General features: G+C 41.2%; 1 protein-coding gene across 6 annotated transcripts in view; it reads right to left on the bottom strand.

The window, feature by feature from the left end:
• Nf2 (neurofibromin 2) overlaps positions 1-17,704 on the bottom strand; it is an 85,271-nt gene that overhangs the window by 27,820 nt on the left and 39,747 nt on the right. For all 6 annotated transcript variants that reach the window (XM_040746795.1, XM_021226520.2, XM_005068930.4 and 3 more), the window contains 5 exons: positions 12,436-12,504; positions 10,605-10,687; positions 7,959-8,034; positions 4,394-4,528; positions 1,008-1,082 (listed from right to left, as the gene is read on the bottom strand). In XM_040746795.1, the coding sequence (XP_040602729.1) occupies positions 1,008-1,082; positions 4,394-4,528; positions 7,959-8,034; positions 10,605-10,687; positions 12,436-12,504 (438 nt within the window). The remainder of the gene's footprint in view (positions 1-1,007; positions 1,083-4,393; positions 4,529-7,958; positions 8,035-10,604; positions 10,688-12,435; positions 12,505-17,704) is intronic.

Below are 17,704 nucleotides of genomic sequence, written 5' to 3'. Positions count from 1 at the left end.
GCCAGGAGACAAAAATCATAAGTGGAGAGAGGACACTGCATTAGTCAACCAAATGTACCACAGTCTCCTAAGTCAAGATGTGGCAAGACAGCGAGGGGACACTGAAGACCAACCAGGAAGCTGGGTTGGGTTAAAGGTTATTCATGTGGAAAGAAATAAGCTTGCTCTCTCCCTCATACCAAAAAGCTGATTCCAGCTTCAGAGGTAACTTTTATTTGAAAATACAGAGTATTTTTAAATCAGGAACAAGGAAAGATGTCAAATAAGAATACAGAACAACAAATGATTGAGGATTGTTTTTTTTTGGGGGGGGGCACGTTCAGGACAGGGTTTCTCTGTGCCACAGCCCTGGCTGTCATGGAACTTGCTTTGTAGACCTGGCTAACCTCGAACTCACAGAAATCAGCCTACCTCTACCTCCCAAGTGCTGAGACTAAAGGCATGACCAAATATTTTATGTGTTGACATGAAAGGTGAAAATTTTTATTTGCCATAACATCATAAAGAAGGAAAATAAGCTTCATAAGGAGGATAATAATAAGGAAAACAAACAACCCAAGAGGAAAGTAGCCAAAAGACATGAAGCAAAAATTTAACAGGAAATTAGATTTGGCCAAAAAATACAAAAATGTAACTTTATTAGTAATTATAAAACACAAATCGATATGGCAACTGGAGGGCTGAGACATACCTCAGGTAGAGTGTTTCCTGACATGCACAAGGCCCTAGATTTTATCTCCACTCTACCCCCCCTTCCCCCAAAAGGTTAGCTCTATAGGTTAAACTAAAGAGAAAATTATTTACCAAATCAATTATCATTTTATACCTCTTAGCAAGAGAAACTAGGAACAGACCCCTGGCAGAGGAGTGATATATATGTGTGTGTGTGTGTGTGTGTGTGTATATGTACACACACATATGATATACATAAAATTTATATATGTATAAATAATCCAGTTCCTCAGAAAGGTTAGTTCTCTGTCATGAAAACCAGGATCTCAACTTACCAGTTTATTAACACGAAGCTTTGAGGAGTTAAATTTGAAAACATCAATTTTCTTATCCAGCGGCTTAATAGTAAACTGAAAGAAAAGAGTATAGTTTCATATGACACCAACCGGGAATCCACATAAGTAGCAACCACACTGCCCCTAGTCCTGGCCTCCTGGTGCCCAGGAATGAAGCCTTGATAGGTCAGAGGTATTTAGGGACCAAGACTGGGGCTGCAGAAGTTCATGACCCTAACCACCTCGGGTAGGCGTGAGGGACCGACAGTGGCAACCTGGAGTGGGAGTCCACGATGGGTCTCTAGAGGCCACACTGGCACAGCTCCCTGCCTTCAAAGCTCAGCCTAGTAGGACTCAATCCAACAACAGCCAATACTCAGGAGATAACACCATATACCAGGGTCTCATTGGTGGGACATCATAAATACATAAATATCCTAGAGATTTAGAGCAGATCCAGTGTGAATGGGAGGTATTACAACTGATCTTAGTCATATATGGCAGGATAGCTAAAAGATAGGGTAGAGGGACATTCTAGACAAGCCTACCCCCCTCCCCCTCTCTCTCTCTCTCTCTCTCTCTCTCTTCCCCTCTCTCTCCCTCTTCCCCCTCTCTCTCATACACACACATACACACACACACACACACACACACACACACACACACACACACACACACACAGAGGAAGACCAAAGTTCAAAGCCAACCTACTCTATAAAGAGTTCCAGGCCAGCCAGAACAATATAGTGAGACCAGCTTCAAAAACAAAACAAAACAAAAAAGCATATTTAGATAAAGGAATTTTATATGCATATATGAAAATGTCTTGCTGACACCCAATACTTTGTACAATTAGCATATGCTAACAAATATTGCAAAACTGCATATACATTCTCAAGAAAGAATTGTACAGCTACTCCCAGCAAAGCAGGAAAAAAAGTAAATAAATGATTGAGCCAGAGGTGTAACTCTTGCCTGCGTATGGTCTCTATCCACAGGACCACTAAATATAAAACGGAAAACAAAACAAAAAGAATGAGTTGCTTAGTAAATAAGCTTACCAGGGAAGGCAAATTTTTGGGTATTTATTTACATGATTATATTGTCCAATGAGAAATGAACACACAAAAAATTTTTTAAAAATCCTTTGCTTTGGTTCTGACCAAGTTAATTTAGTCATAGTATTGCTCTGTTGTAGAATATTATTTATGAATTTCAAAAGCTTATTTGTAGCCTTGCTAATGAACCCTAAAGCTGTCAGTGGGGAGCCACAGAAAGTATGGAAACTACAGGCTCTGTGTCATGCCAGGCTGTATACAAAGAATCAATAAACTTAAACTATTTTAGCAGGATGACTGCTACACATAACTCCCAAGAGTACTCCCATTGTGGCATGCCAAAGCAGCTTCCGGTCTGCTTGCCAAGTAAGGTACTGATATGATGAACATGAAGGTACCTTGCCCTAGAGAGGGCACATTAGAGTTTGTTGTGTCAGCTATACTAGGGACCTTAATCCTTCAGCTCTCTGAAAAACAAGTATTTGAGGAACCTTTAGTGTACAAATGTATGATGTGTGGTGAATAGCCTTTGTGAAATTGGAAAGTGAAGGACTAGTTACTTTTAAGTCTTGTGGTGCTTCCAATTTAAGAACCTGAATAAAAAAGAACTACCTAATACTCACTTCTCAGGATAACCAGCTACAAAACCAACTGTCAGGATGTCTAGATTAAGAAATGCAACTGAAGCTGGACGGTGGTGGTGCACACCTTTAATCCTAGCACTCGGGAGGCAGAGGCAGGCTGATTTCTGTGAGTTCAAGGCCAGCCTGTCTATATAAGCTACACAGAGAAATCCTGTCTCGAAAAACAAAACCAAACCAAAAAAATGCAACCGGCCTGGCAAATGGCTCAGCAAGTAAAGGTGATGTCACCAAACCTTGAGAATTAAGTGTGAACCCTGGTAACAACATGGTTAAGGAGAGAAAAGACTCTTGGGTATCAATTTGACTGCACCTGGAATCAATTAAAACCCAAGCTTCCAGGCACTCCTGTGAGGGATTTTCCTTCTTCCTTCCTTTTTGATTTTTCAAGAACTGTGTAACAGTTCTAACTATCCTACATATTTTCTCTATAGACTAAGTTGTCCTCGAACGCATAGAGATCTGCCTGCCTTTGCCTCCAGTGTGCTGAGATTAAGAGTATGAGAGATTTTCTTAATCTCTGTGTCTTCCTGTGAAGCAGGAAGACACATCCTAAATCTGGGTCATATTTTCTGGTGGTAGCCCACATAAAAGAACAGAGAAGAAGGAAACTTTGCTTTTGCCTGCTTGCTGTCACTGTTGCTAGCACATTTATATACCCTGTTAGTGTAGCATTCCTTCACCAATATTAGATTACAACACAGAATAAAGACCAGAAATGTTTCAGGAATCCCCCAGGCCTTAGATCAAGACTGCAGAGACAGCTAACCTTGTGGACTGAAAAACTACTGGATTCTCAGTCTGCAGTGTAAGACAGCCATTGTTGAACTACTTGGACTGCATACTGTAAGTCAATCTACATATTAGTATACATATTCATCCTATCTGTTTCTGTTTTCTTGTGGAAAAATATGACATAAACTTCACCATGTTAATCAACTTTAGTAAAGATCAGCCCCATCTACATTCTGAAATGTATTCACAAATGTTGTGTCTTCTAAATACATAACTAGACAAACACACACACACACACACACACACACACACACACTCATTTCTCTCTTTCTGTAGTCTCAGGGACTAATATACCTCCTACAAAATATATAACTATCACCCTGGCATGGTTGTTCACACCTTTAATCCCAACATTCAGGAAACAGGCAGATCTCTGAGAGTCGAAGGCTGGCCTTGTCTACATAGAAAATTCAAGGTCAGTTAGAACTACAAAGTGAGATCCTGTTAAAAATCAAAACAAAGCACCCCCCAAAAGTTTACACACACACACACACACATGCGCCTTTTCCACTACATGTAACAAACACAGTACATAGGGAGAAACTTAACATAGACCACACTTAAAATACAAAGACACAGAAAGCTAAGAGGTCAGAAATGTTCCTTTTTCCTTCTTTCTGTTCTTTGGGGTTTAGTCCTGACAGGTTGAGCTGCTCACTCTCCTGTTAGTCAATAGTAGGCTTTAGCCATGCCCTCTGAAGAAAGGATGCCAAGACTGTTCCATAAGTACTTTAGAAATCAACAACCAAAGTTCTAAAGCCTGGGGATTAAAGGACTTTCTCTGACAAGGAAATGGGCTGGCTTGGGAAGCTTTGGCAACGAGGAGAATGGGAAAGGGCCTTTTGCAGGGTCACTGTACCACAATGGTACCTGTAGTATAGACATCTCCTACCTCCTTGTCGCTGTAGGAGATGTTTCGGATTTCATTCCATGGGAAGGAGATCTTGGGGGTCAGCCTGTTCTCTGGGTCATAGATATGAAGTCCTAGAGCATCCACTCCAAGCAGCAACTCTGTGCCCTTTTTATTCTGCAGAGCCAATGAAGAGCAGCTTTTGTTAGCTTCTGGCTGGGGATTTTATTCAACTTTCTAAAGAATCTGGCACACACTGTTACATTTGACAAGTTTCAACAAGTCCCAACAGAAATCACAGTTCTCTTGCAACCCAGGAGGCTTCCAGGATCTGGATTTAGGGAAGCAGAGACAAAACAATACCATTTTTGTGACCGGTGTGTTCCCTGAGTCACTGTGGACTCAGGCTCCTGTCACTGACTTGGTGGCTGAAGAAATGGTAATTTAAGTGTTGTGAGTACTAGTTAAATAACCAGATTATCAGAGGGAGAGCCAAAATTCACATGTTTGTACATTTCTCCCCTTATAGGTAGCTTCATGGTGCCACTGTTGCTTTGTGGTAGTGTTCTTGTTTGGCACGTACAAGGCCCTAGATTTGATCTTCATCATCTCACACATACACAAAAGTTGTTGGATTTCTAGAAGGAAAAATTTAAGTCTAGGGGCTAGATGACCTTATTTCAGGTTACAATGCAGTCTCAATGTAGTTTTACTGTATCATACCCTAATATGGTAAAATGTTAACTGCATTTTAGGGGTCGTTAGGTGGTAGGTATATATGACATTCACTGAAAACTCAATTTTCCCAAACGTTTCAAATGCTTGATAATTAAATGTTGGAAGAAATATAAAAATAAAATATGTATGAATTATACTTCAATGAAGCTGTTCAAAACACTAGTTAACTAAATGAATGCTATATTACCTCCGAGAAGGCCCTGACCAGCAGTTAGTACAACCAGAGGCTTAGTGCCTGGTGCCCCAAGTTACTGACCCAGCTCTGGAGCCACTGGCTCCATCCTGGTCGACAGACCAATTTGCCAGTGCAGTAGTTTAGCCTTTGTTGTGCAAAGAAACTCCCTGCACACACAAGGACACTACAGCTCCTGACCCCTTGCTGACAACAAGGAAATTAAGCCAAGACTCAAGGGTAGGACACAGCAGGTCTGCATACTGAGGAGGTGCTTAGGCTGTGACAAGAAGTACCAATCTAACTGCAGGGTTAGGTGGGGAGGTGTGCACTCTAAGTTCAATCTGTCTGCTCCTTCTAACACCTGAAGCCAGGCGCTGCCACCCGGGCGTAAGAATGTTCTGCTTGTCTGCAGAGCTTTTAAAAGTGACGCATTGACAGAATTGAGGCTTGTATTCTTACATCTGTACTCCATTTTGGAAAATAAGGTATTTCCTTATGTTTTGATGATTTAGTTTAAATTAAAAAAGAAAGAATTCCACATCTCTGCGATCATTATGATTGCGACACTTCTAGAGACTAGAGAGGGCAGCACAGATAACTCCTCTGAAATTGTTTAATCACCTAGCAACCCATTAATATGTACAAGCACCTATTTATCAGTCAAAATAAAATGTTTTAAGCATCTATCTTCCCTAGTTAATGAGAGAATTTAAGGTCTCTAACATAAAATTACTAAAATGTCTTTGTCTGTTGTTCAACATAAAAAACATAAAAAGTAGTTCATGCTCATCTGACTCACGCAGGAAACATTTCTATTAAGAAGAAGAATCTGGCTTCGGGACTGCTGAGTAGCTCAGTGAGTCAAGATGCTCATTATCCCACTTGATGACCTGAGTTTGACCCCCAGGACCCACATGGTAGAAGAGATGTCTAGTGCGCCACCAGGAATAAATAGACAAATAAATATATATTATATATATAATTTTTTCTTCTAAGTAAAGTAAATTTATAAGAAACAATGGTAGATTTTGGGGTTTTGTTGGTTTTGTTTGAAACAGGGTTTCTCTGTATAGCCTTGGCTGTCCTTGAACTCAGAGATCCACCTGCTTCTTCCTCCTGAATACTGGGATTAAATGTGTTCACTACCACCATCCAGCTAAGAGGTTCTTTAAGGATTGTAAAATGCTTGCTTTCTTTCCCTCCCTCCCTCCCTTCCTTCCTTCCTTCCTTCCTTCCTTCCTTCCTTCCTTCCTTCCTTCAATACAATTAATGGTGGTAGTGGGCAAGAAAAGTTAGTTGGGTTGACAAAAATCACAGAAACCCACTAGTCTAATCTCAATGAAATGATGTTAGATACAAATTAATGAAACTTTTAATTATTTAATATTTACATACTTGTGTGTGCTGTGTTCTGTACATGCATGTTTATGCCATAGCACATATGTGAAGATCATAGACAATGTGCGAATCAGTTCTCTGCTTTCACCATGTGGACTCATGGCATGGACTGAATCAGGATGTCAGGCCAGGCAGCAAGTGCCTCATCTACTACTCCATCTCACTGGTCTTCATGAAACATTACACATCACCTTCTGCACTCTTCTTTAAAGATTTGTTTTTATTATTATTTTTAGCTACATATTTATATGTCTGTGTACAAAGTGTAGGTGCCCTTGGAGGCCAGAGGCATCAGATCCCTCTGGAGCTGGAGTTTCAGGCAGTGTGAGCCTCCCAAACTGGGAGCTGGTAAACTGAATTCAGGTCCTGCTGCAAAAGTGGTATATGCGCTCAAGTGTTGAGCCATTGTTCCAGACCCTACGACCTCCTGCATTCCTATAAAATACATTTCTAGTCACCTGCTTATTGTTGCAGAACATTTCAGCGTGCCCCGTTTTTTATGCAAAAAAATCCACAAAAACCTGTATTTAGGAAACAAATTAAGTAGAAAGCTATCCTAGAACACTGGAGATGTGCTTAATTCAATTTACTCAAAGTTAACATAAAGATGCAGGACCCAAAAAAGGAAAGCAAAGAGTAACTGCAACTGATCTACTCATCTGTGACCAGGCATTCAACAAGCACTCATCCACCAGTGAAGAAAAGTTTGGGTACATTGCATTGACTCCTTTGGAAGAAGCCAAAGATACACTGCAACCAGCCGCCAAATACCCCAACAGGAGAAATGCATGCTGTAGTGCCAGACCTGAGCAGAACACAAATGTCTTTCTCTGCAGAAGTACTGGTTCCCAGAGGCCTGGGGACCATTAATGGTCTGAATAGAAAACTAATTAGCCTCACAGTGAGAACAAGAGTTCCACCCAAACAAATTAGGAATCTATAAGAGCAGCCTTACTTTCAGTGGGCCCCAGGGAAAGATACTATTTCCAGGTGCTCCTTGGATCTCACAAGAGGCCAGAATAATCAAACATTACATGGCCAGCATTCCAACAGGTTTTTGCTGAGAAGAGAGCCAGGTCTAAGTCCCTGAAGGTACCACTGACACTTAATTACCTTTGATCTAATTTGAAGTCCCCCAATAAAAGACCAGGCTCTAGACCTGTCTTCCTCTTTTCTTCTTTACCACCAAACCATAAAAGACTCTAACTACCCTGGGATGAGGAAGTAACCCATCTGGCTGTGTGGCCCTGCTCAGTCTATCTGGTAGCCAGGGAACTTAGGGAGGAGTCAACACACCCGGATTGCAAAGTAGTTCACACCGTACATCTCCAGGTCCTGAGCTATCTTCAAATACTCCATTTCAGCTTCATCCCTGTAAGGAGAATGGAAGAACGCCGTCACTGGGGCTAAGTGACAAGGGTGGAGGACAGACACTTGCCAAGTCAAGCATTCTGAGTATGCCTTCCTATGGACACATGGCACCTGCAGAAGATGAGAGAGACCAGACACCAGCAAAGCTTTTCCCAATCCAGAGTCCCAGTGAAAAGAAGAAAACAGACGCGTTACACTGTCTCTTGGCTTCAATTTCACACTCTGCCCTTGGTAAATAGTGACATCTGTCTCAAATGATTAAAAAAAAGAATGTGGGGGCTGGGAGTGTAGCTTAGTGGTACAGCACTTGCTCAGCATGTGCAAAGCTCTGGGTTCCATCCCTAGCAATAGCAAAAAGAAAAACCAAAACCACAGCATGTTATTTTCAACCCCAGATGAATTATTTAAGTTGTTGCCTTATCTCTGTACACTTTCTTAACCTAGAGGCTTTAGTAGTGAACAAGCTTTTCTGCACACCATGACAGAATCTACCTTCCTGATTCTGTCTCTTGGGGTACTGTTGAAGGTCAAGGTAGGAACTATCTGAGCCATAAAACACAGGCCAGTGGGTGAATACTTGTCAGTTATAACTCAAACTTAAAGCAAGCTCTGGAAGCAGCAGTGACTTGCAGAAAAACTCCCCAATAGGTAAATGTATTGAAGAAATTTAACTCAAGCTTCCCTATGACCTTGTCCTTGTCCTTCTCTCTCTCTCATCTCAAAATGCTCTCAGATGGATTTTTAAAATTCACCCTGAGAGAATGCCAAGTGTTGGCAAGCAGGTGGGGAACCAGAAACTACACTGCTGATGTAGATTGATTCAATTACTTCGGGAAACTGTTCAACATTACCTATAACAGCAAAACCAAGAAACAACCCAAGAGTCCTTCAACGGCCGAATGGATAAATAATCTGTTATACTAATATACCAGAATTCTGCACAGCCATGAAAATGAGAAAATTATTGCTACATGCCATGTACTCAAATCCCACAAGATGATCTTGAAAAAGAAGGCACTTAATAAAGAAATTGGTTGTATTTATCTAGAGTTTAAAATGGGTGATGGTGGGCTAGAAATGTAGCTCAGTGACAGAATAGTTAGTTGCTTAGCATGTGAGAGGCCTTGTACTTTATCCTCAGCACTGCAAACTAGTACTATAACAATGGCAAGTGAAAACACTAGTCTATGGGAGCACTAATTAGAAATTGGGAAACTGTTTTGGGAGTGATGGTGCAAGCTTTTAATCTCAACACTGAGCAGAGGCAGGCAGATTATACTCATATAGCAAGTTCTAGGAGTTCAAGAGCTACTTTGGGGAGACTTTGACCCAACATAAAAAGAAATTGGAAAACTAGTTATCTTCGGGAAGAAAGGAAGCTGAGAAGTCATGGACTATTTCTTATCTTCTTGTGGTAAATGACCAAGCAGTGTATTTATGATCCATCCACTCTGTGGGTATAAAGAAAAAAGAAAAAAGATACAAGAGCTAGAGAAATGCCTCAGTGGTTAAGAGAATTGACTGCTCTTCCAGAGGACCCAGGTTTAATTCCTAGTATACATATAATACCCCACAACCATCTGTAATTCAGAGTTCTGGTGCCTTCTTCTGGCGTCCTTAAGCACCAGACATGTGCACACAGTACACAGACATACATATAGGGAAAATACAGTGAAAGAGATAGTAGGAAGCTAATTTGAAGGATTGGGGTGGGCAGGGCTAGCCCAAAGATGATCAACATCTAAAGTTACCAAGGGAATACTTACACAAACTATAAATTTTTGCTTTAATTTTAATTTAGTAAAATTATAGATTGATTAAAAACAAATGTTGAAAGAAGCCTAGGATGCTGGGAACATTCTACTAACACTGGTGATGTACATGTGCCAAAAGGCACAAATTTATTTACTTATATTATTATTTTGTTTGTTTTTCAAGTCAGGGTTTCTCTGTGTAATAGCTCTGGCTGTCCTGGAATTCATTCATGTAGACCAGTCTGGTCCTGAACTCAGAGACCTGACTGCCTCTGCCTCTGGAGTGCTGGGTTTAAAGGTGTACACCACCACTGCTCCTCTACAAATTATTTCAGAGAGCAATTTAGTTTCACCTGTCAAAACACAAAATGTTCATGTCTTTTGACCATTAACTCTCCTCCAAGAATCTACCCTCTAGACTTGTGAAACTATGTAACAACATTGTAAAAGTGAAAAGTATTCAGATAGTCTAAATACCATCAATATAGGCCTGAATGCAAAACAAATGGAAAGCCTTCAGGCAGAATATTAAACTAGAATGCCACTGAACATTGGTTTTCAACTCAGAGTCTTACACATTCTAGGCAAACGCTCTACCACTGAGCTACATGCCCAGATTGTCATGTGCCCCTTTCATAGCAACACACTACAATAAGGATGCACATGAAACTGAAGACCATCATTATTCTTAGTTCTTGCTTTTCCTCTTATATACTTCAGGACTGCAGTTTGATCTACAAACATGCCCTAGTTTTATAGTTCTTTTAGGGTGGGGGAGGGGCGTGAAAACATATAAAGAAGGATGAAGCCGCCTCACCTGGCTCTGCCCCGGTGCTCTGCATACCAAGCAGTAATTCTCTCCTCCCACATTTCCGGAGTCATCTGATATAGATTTATCACCTACCAAAAAGACAGCAAAAGAAAATCCACATGCACAACAAGTCTAGGTATTTTTTGCCATTTTTATAATTATGGTTCATTTTTACAAAACAGCAAAGCTATTTTTAAAAAGCTACATGCAGGGAGAGTCACACACAGAGGTGGGTGTGTAAACAAGCACCAGAGGATCATCCGGCAAAGTGCAGCATTCCTCAGTCCTAACTACACTGGAGTATCCACTTTTACTTCCAGGGCTGTTCATCTAGGGACCACTCCGAAAGTAAAGCAGTGCTGACTCACTCTGGCCTTCAACTGCACAGAAGCCATCAAAGGCCAGGTAAAAGCTGGAAGGGTGACAGATAAGTGGGGCTGAAAGATGGGAAGCAGCCAAGGCTGCTTCTGTGTCTAATGAGTAAGATGAACAAGAATGAGGATTAAAAGTCCCGCCTTCACCACATCTTCTCCACCCCAAACAGCTCAATTCTGTACAGTAAACACATGGTCTCATGGCTCCCTTAAGTCAATGCCACTCAACTACCTTCAGAAATTGCCACACCAGAAAAATATCTACAGGTCACACACTTCCTAGCGACATTAACTCTACAAACTCTTGCATTTTGTTATTTTGAAGCAGAATCTCACTCTGTAGCCCAAGCTGGCCTTAGCCTCATGATCCTCTGCCTTTTGAACACTGGGAGTTCAGACAAGAACCACTATGTATAGCAGCGTCTCTGCTTTTCATATACTGGACCAAGAAAACTGAGTACAGTGGTATACACCTGTAATTCCGGTACTCAGGAGACTGAGGCAAGAGGATAGTTGAGTTCAAGGCTGGCCTGAACTACAGAACAAGAACCTGTCTCAAAAAATAATAATAGGAGCTAGATAGAAAGCAAGCTCAGTAGGTAAAAGAGCTTGCTCTGCAAACATGAGGACTTGAGTTTGAATTCCCAGTAATGCCAGGCATGATAAGATATTAGTAATTGATAGCACTTGGGAGAAGGAAAGTCAATTTTCTTCAAATGGACACATACCACAGGGTATGTCAACCACACCCCAGGCAGCACACTCAGGAGTAGTTGGCCAACACAAATTGGAATCCATTAATTTTGGTGGCTTTTTTTTTTCTTTTTGTTTTTGAGACAGAAAGAACTAAATTGGGTAGATAGGGAGGTAGGGGGAATCTGATATGAGATGATGGAAATATATTGCATAAATTTTCAATGAATAAGTTTGGTGGTGATGGCACATGCCTTTAGTCCCAGTACTTGGGAGGCAGAAGCAGGTGGATCTCTGTTGAGTTCGAGGCCAGCCAGAGCTATTACATAGAGAAACCCTGCCTTGAAATAAACATACAAAAAAGCCCTCAAAGAATAAATAAAAACATAAAAAGTCTGGCATGACTGTACATACATGACTGTACATGGATGCCTGTAACCACACACTAAGGGTAGAGGCAGGCAGATCCAGCCTAGCCTAAGTGGAGCTTCCAGCTGAGAGACCCTGACTCATGACATAAGGAAGAGAGACTACAGAAGACACCTGAAGTCCTGCTCTGGCCTCTGCATATGTGAAAGGGCACACATACCTGCACACTCGCAGGCATGCACAGCACACACATACACTAATAAGTACATATGCTTAACCAAGATTCCATACTCTTCTTAAGATTATGCCTGTTTTATACTTGCAACACTGCTTCAAATCATTAAGTGACTTTCCTTCGGTCACATTTGCTGTTTTCCCAAACCGAGAATTTAATTTCTTACCCTTTTTGGAAGCAATTCCTCTTGGGCTAAAAATCCTCGCTTATGCACAGAGGGGTCATAGTCACCATACTAGAAGGAAAAGAAAAGAGATCTGTTGATTGAGTTTCTAAAGACTACTGTCATTTCTGAACAAGGCTCGACTCAGTTGGTCCCTCCTCCCAGTTCCAGGGAGCAATTCAATTCTGATGACAAGATTTCAACCTTGCCAGTTTGTTATCCTTGAATGAAAATACAAAGCTGATTACATCTAAACGCAGAGTTGTAAATCCCATAAGGGATGGATGGGTGATGTGCTAATAAGAATGTGACATTTGTATGGAAATGTAGTCTGTTTCCTAACCCTCAAAGAAAGCAGTCATTTCCAAACATTAGCTTTGGACTGAAACAACAAAACACAACTGTGAAAGTTGTGATTAGCAAAGTGTGATAAGAGCCTTACCTACACATGCCTCTAAGTAGCTGGTAATTGGAGCCAATTGCTAGGTGGGACCAGGGAATAATGTAGGCAGTATTTTTAGTACCTTTTGCTCAAGGCTCTGAAAATTGCTTTTGGAAGATTTGATACCAATACTGTCTGTCATTCTTACTGCACAAAAAATAAAATAAAATAAAAGGTTAACTGATACAGCCAAAGCTGTAGAGCCAGGCACTAGTGAAGCCTGCAATCTAAGTTACTCCTCAGGAGCAACAGCCCAGATATTTACCCTCTTATTTTTAAAAACACTACTCCTGCCAGGAGGTGGTGCCATACCCCTTCAGTCCCAGCACTCAGGAGGCAGAGGCAGGTGGATCTCTGAGTTTGAGGCCAGCCTGGTCTACAGCATGAGTTCCAGGACAGCCAGGGTTGTTACACAGAGAAACCCTGTCTCAAAAAAATCAAAATCAAAATCAGATCAGAGAATCATCCATTATCAAAGAATGGGGCAGGGCTGGCTCTTGGTGGCAGCATAAAGCCCCAGGTTCAACTCCCACCCTGATATAAAAAGAGAATGTAAGCTAAGCATGGTGGTGCACATCTTTAGCCCTAGCCCTCGGGAAGCAGAGGCAGCTGAGTCTGAGGTCAGTTAGGTTACATAGTGAGACCTTGTCTCAAAGTAAAATAAAAATAAATAGGCAAGAGAGACAGCAAACAGTAGACTATACGCAGAAAACCTCTACCTCAGCTGTCAGCAGGCAATGGTTTCTCTCTTTTACATTTACTTATTTGGGGGTTGGTAAATGCCACAGTGCTTATGTGGGGTCAGTCCTTTCCTTCCACACGTGGGTTCCAGGGATCCAGCTCAGGTTGTAAGGCTTGGCAGCAAGTGCCTTTGCCCACTGAGCCATCTCAGCAGCCCAGTGGTTTATCTCTCTTTCCTTTAATTAAAAGTTTATTTCAATTTATGTGTGTGAGTGTTTCATCTGCATGCAGTATGTCTATGTCCCATGTGTGTGCCTGCAGAACTTGAAGGCCAGAAGACATCAGATCCCTGGGAACTAGAGTGACAGGGAAGCCAGTTCCCTGTTCTGGCCTCTGTGGGCACCAGGCATGCACACAATGCACACAAATATACAAGGTAAAATGTTCACACACATAAAATAAGAACAAATAATGTTTTAAGAATTTAAAAGGGGAAAAAAGAGGACCCCAAAGAGACCTCTAGAGGGCTGCTGTGGAGGTCTTTGAATAAGGCACCCTCTCTTAAGCCACAGTGTCCACACCTGTAAAGCAAGGAACAAACTAAAAAAATCAAGGCAAGCATTTTGGGGTGGTGCTGGACCCTGGTCAAAGTCAGGCATGAGCATTAAGGCATTCTTTGCATTACTGAAGACTTCATAGGATATGACTGAAAGCCATGGTAGTTGCATTTGCAAGCCTTTCAATAATTGCCAACCAAATTTTAATGCAAAAGTAAGCAGATATGCTAAGCTAAAGTTGTAAATTCAGGTCTCAAAAGCTTGCAAGATTAATGACCCCCGTTATTAAATTATACCAAGCTCCCAGGTACACTGATCAAATATATTACATCTGAGCAGTGCAGAGGTGGTGAAGATTCTGCTGCAAGAGCCTCTTCACTGAACTAACTCCATTCGGAACATTAATGCTACCTTGATGTCTATTTAAATGTCTATTTAAAAAAACAAAAGGGAAAAATGCCAGTGTTGTGGCAGTAACTATAGAAGAAAACCATACCACATGATAGATAGAAACGACCACTCCTCATCTTTTTATGTAACAGAAGCATTCTGATAAGCTCTGGGTGGATTTACTGTGAAAGCAAGAGAGCCGGAGTCCCAAAACTCTGCAGCTCTGTGAGCTTGTACTTCACTTTATTCATCATTGGGTATTCCTCTACTAAAGAAAACCCCTAAATTGTTCAAATTTCAGAGCCCACAAAACCTGATCTTATACACCGGGCAGTAGTGATGCACACTTTTAATTCCAGCACTCAGGAGACAGAGGCAGGCGGATCTCTGTGAGTTGGGAGGCCAACCTGATCTGTAGAACGAGTTCCAGGACAGGCTCCAAAGCTACAGAGAAACCCTGTCTCGAAAAAAGCAAAACAAATAAAAAAATCAATCAAACAAAAAACCTGACCTTATACTGCCTCTTATAAACTTCTTGAATTTAAATTCAAGAAGACTGGGGATGTAGATCAGTGATGTAGCTTAGCATGCAACAGACCCATGTTCTTTTTTTTTTTTTTTTTTTAGTTAAAACAAACCAAGCAAATATCATTACCACTTTGAGGAACTAACAACTAAGACAAATTCTTGGGGGTGGTGGGGTAGGCTGGAGACATGGCTCAGCAGTTAAGAACACTTGCTGTTCTTGTAGGGAATCTGGGTTTGATTCCAAGTACCTTCATGGCAGATCACAACTGTCTGTAACTTCAGTTCAAGATATCTGATGCCCTCTTTTGGTCTCTTTGGACATTGCACACACATGATGCACAGACATACATGCAGGTAAAACACCCATACACATAAAAATAATTTTAAAAACTTTTCTTGGGCTTGCAATATAGCTCAGCTGTTAAAGTTATTTGTTGCCATGTCTAATATCCTGAATTCTATCCCAGGAACCCATGATGGAAGGAGAGAACCAACACATGGAAGTTGTCCTCTGACCTCCACATCCATGTCTAGGTAAAAGAGTTGCATCCCATCCCATCCCCACCTCTGTCAAACAAAATAAATAAATGTAATTTTTAAATATAAAACAAACAAAAAACAAAAATCATCATTCATCTGTTGAGATGCCTCAGGTGGTAAATGTACCTACTGTTAAGTCAAGTCTGACAACATGAGTTCAATCCCCAGGACTTACACAGTGCAAGGGAGAGAACTGACTCTTGTAAGTAGTCCTCTGATCTCTACATGCGTGCTATGGCAGGCACACACAATAAATAAATACGTCATTAATTTTTTTCAAGTATTTTTAGGGTTTCTCTGTGTGGCTTTGGAGTCTGTCCTGGAACTCCCTCTGTAGACCAAGCTGGCCTCAGATTCAGAGATCCACCTGCTTCTGCCTCCTGAGTGCTGGGATTAAAAGTGTGCACCACCAATGCCCAGCATAATTAATTTTTTTAAAAGATCAACTTGTGACAGGCAGTGGTAGCACACACCTTTAATCCTAGGACTCAGGAGGCAGAGACAGGCAGATCATTTGAGTTAAGGCCAGCCTGGTTTACAGAGCAAGTTGTAGGACAGTCAGAGCTACACAAAGAAACCCTGTCTCAAAAAACAAACAAACAAACAAACAAACAAAAAACTGCTCTTTGCTGCTTTGGAGCTGGGAGTAGAGCTCAGTGGTAGAGTACTTATGACCCAAGTCTCATTTCCAGTATTATAAAATCAAAAGCTCACCATTTATTTACACAACTCTGTAAGTCTTTTTTTCCTATTTTTAGGAAGCTAGGTGTTTGGGTATCTCCTATGTTGCCCAGGCTAGCCTCAAACTTCTGGGCTTGAGCAATTCTCCTGCCTCAGACTACCCAGGAGCTTGGCCTAGCTACTTGAAATGCCTAAGCTAAAAGGAGTCTCCTTCTGGTATTAATTTCTTGTCTGTATATGCAATGGAAAAATCAGACCAAATGTTGTAAATGGGTTCTAATAAAACAAAGTTTGTCATCTTTCTTTCTTTCTTTTCTCAAGACAGGGTTTCTCTGTGTAGCCCTAGCTGTCCTGGAACTCACTTGGTAGACCAGGCTGGCCTCAAACTAATCGCAATCCTCCTGCTTCTGCCTCCCAAGTGCTGGGATTAAAGGCATGCACCACCATGCCTGGTGTATGTGTGTGTCTGTGTGTGTGTGTGTGTATCTATATATCTATATCTATAACTATATCTATATCTCTATATATACAGATATATATAATTCTTTTCTTTCTTTGTACTCATCTGTGTAAAATAGATTTCTACTAGTCACTAAAATTCCATATGAATCAAGGATTTAAACCTATAAACGAAAATCCATAAAAGTACCAGACAAGAGAGGATGGGCACAGTAGTGGTTGGTGAAATCATTCTCAAGCCTGATACAGAACAGCAGACAAAGGTTGCTATCATTATAGATGAACCCCTATAAATCAATCAGAAAAAGACAAGAACACAGTAGAAAAGGGGCAAATCATAAACAGCCACTGCAGAATAAGAAGGAACGAATGGCCAGTTAATTCCAGAGATGCTTAGTCCCATGGCAAATTAATGCATTTAAAAAACAAACAAAACCTATTTTTGAAGCAGGTCAGCAAAACTTCAGAAGACTCTTTCCATTGTTGGGAAGGGCATGCATTTATGTAGTATTTGAGGAAATTTTTACCTACATGAAATTTATGGGTGGTCAGATTGTGTAGTTCTAACTGGCCTGGAATTCACTAGGTAGACCACGTGGGCAGGTTTTGTGCTCACAGAGATCAGCCTGCCTTGGCCTCCTGACTGCTGGGATTAAAAGTATGTGTCAGGACTGGACTGTTCTGGTTTTGAGACAGGGTCTCAGGTAGCAAGGCACAATGGCTTTGAACTCAAGCTTCCTACATAACAGAGGATGGTTTGAACTCCAGTTCTGGGAGTTGGACTGTCTCTAGGATTACACACATGTACCACCACTGTCCATTTATGAGTTGCTAGGGACAGAACCCAGGGCTTGTTGCATGCTAGGCAAATACATATCCAACCACTGCCTGAGGTGGGAACCTCAATCTCTGACTAGAACAATCACTAGAACTTTTTAATACATCTCCTTCTATGTTTCTGGACTTCTCTCACTCTGTAGCCTAGACTGGCCTG

This window comes from Mesocricetus auratus, unplaced genomic scaffold, assembly GCF_017639785.1.
Source record: "Mesocricetus auratus isolate SY011 unplaced genomic scaffold, BCM_Maur_2.0 Super-Scaffold_100006, whole genome shotgun sequence".
NCBI classification, from domain to species: Eukaryota; Metazoa; Chordata; class Mammalia; order Rodentia; family Cricetidae; genus Mesocricetus; species Mesocricetus auratus.
This window is presented reverse-complemented; position numbering and strand designations above follow the sequence as displayed.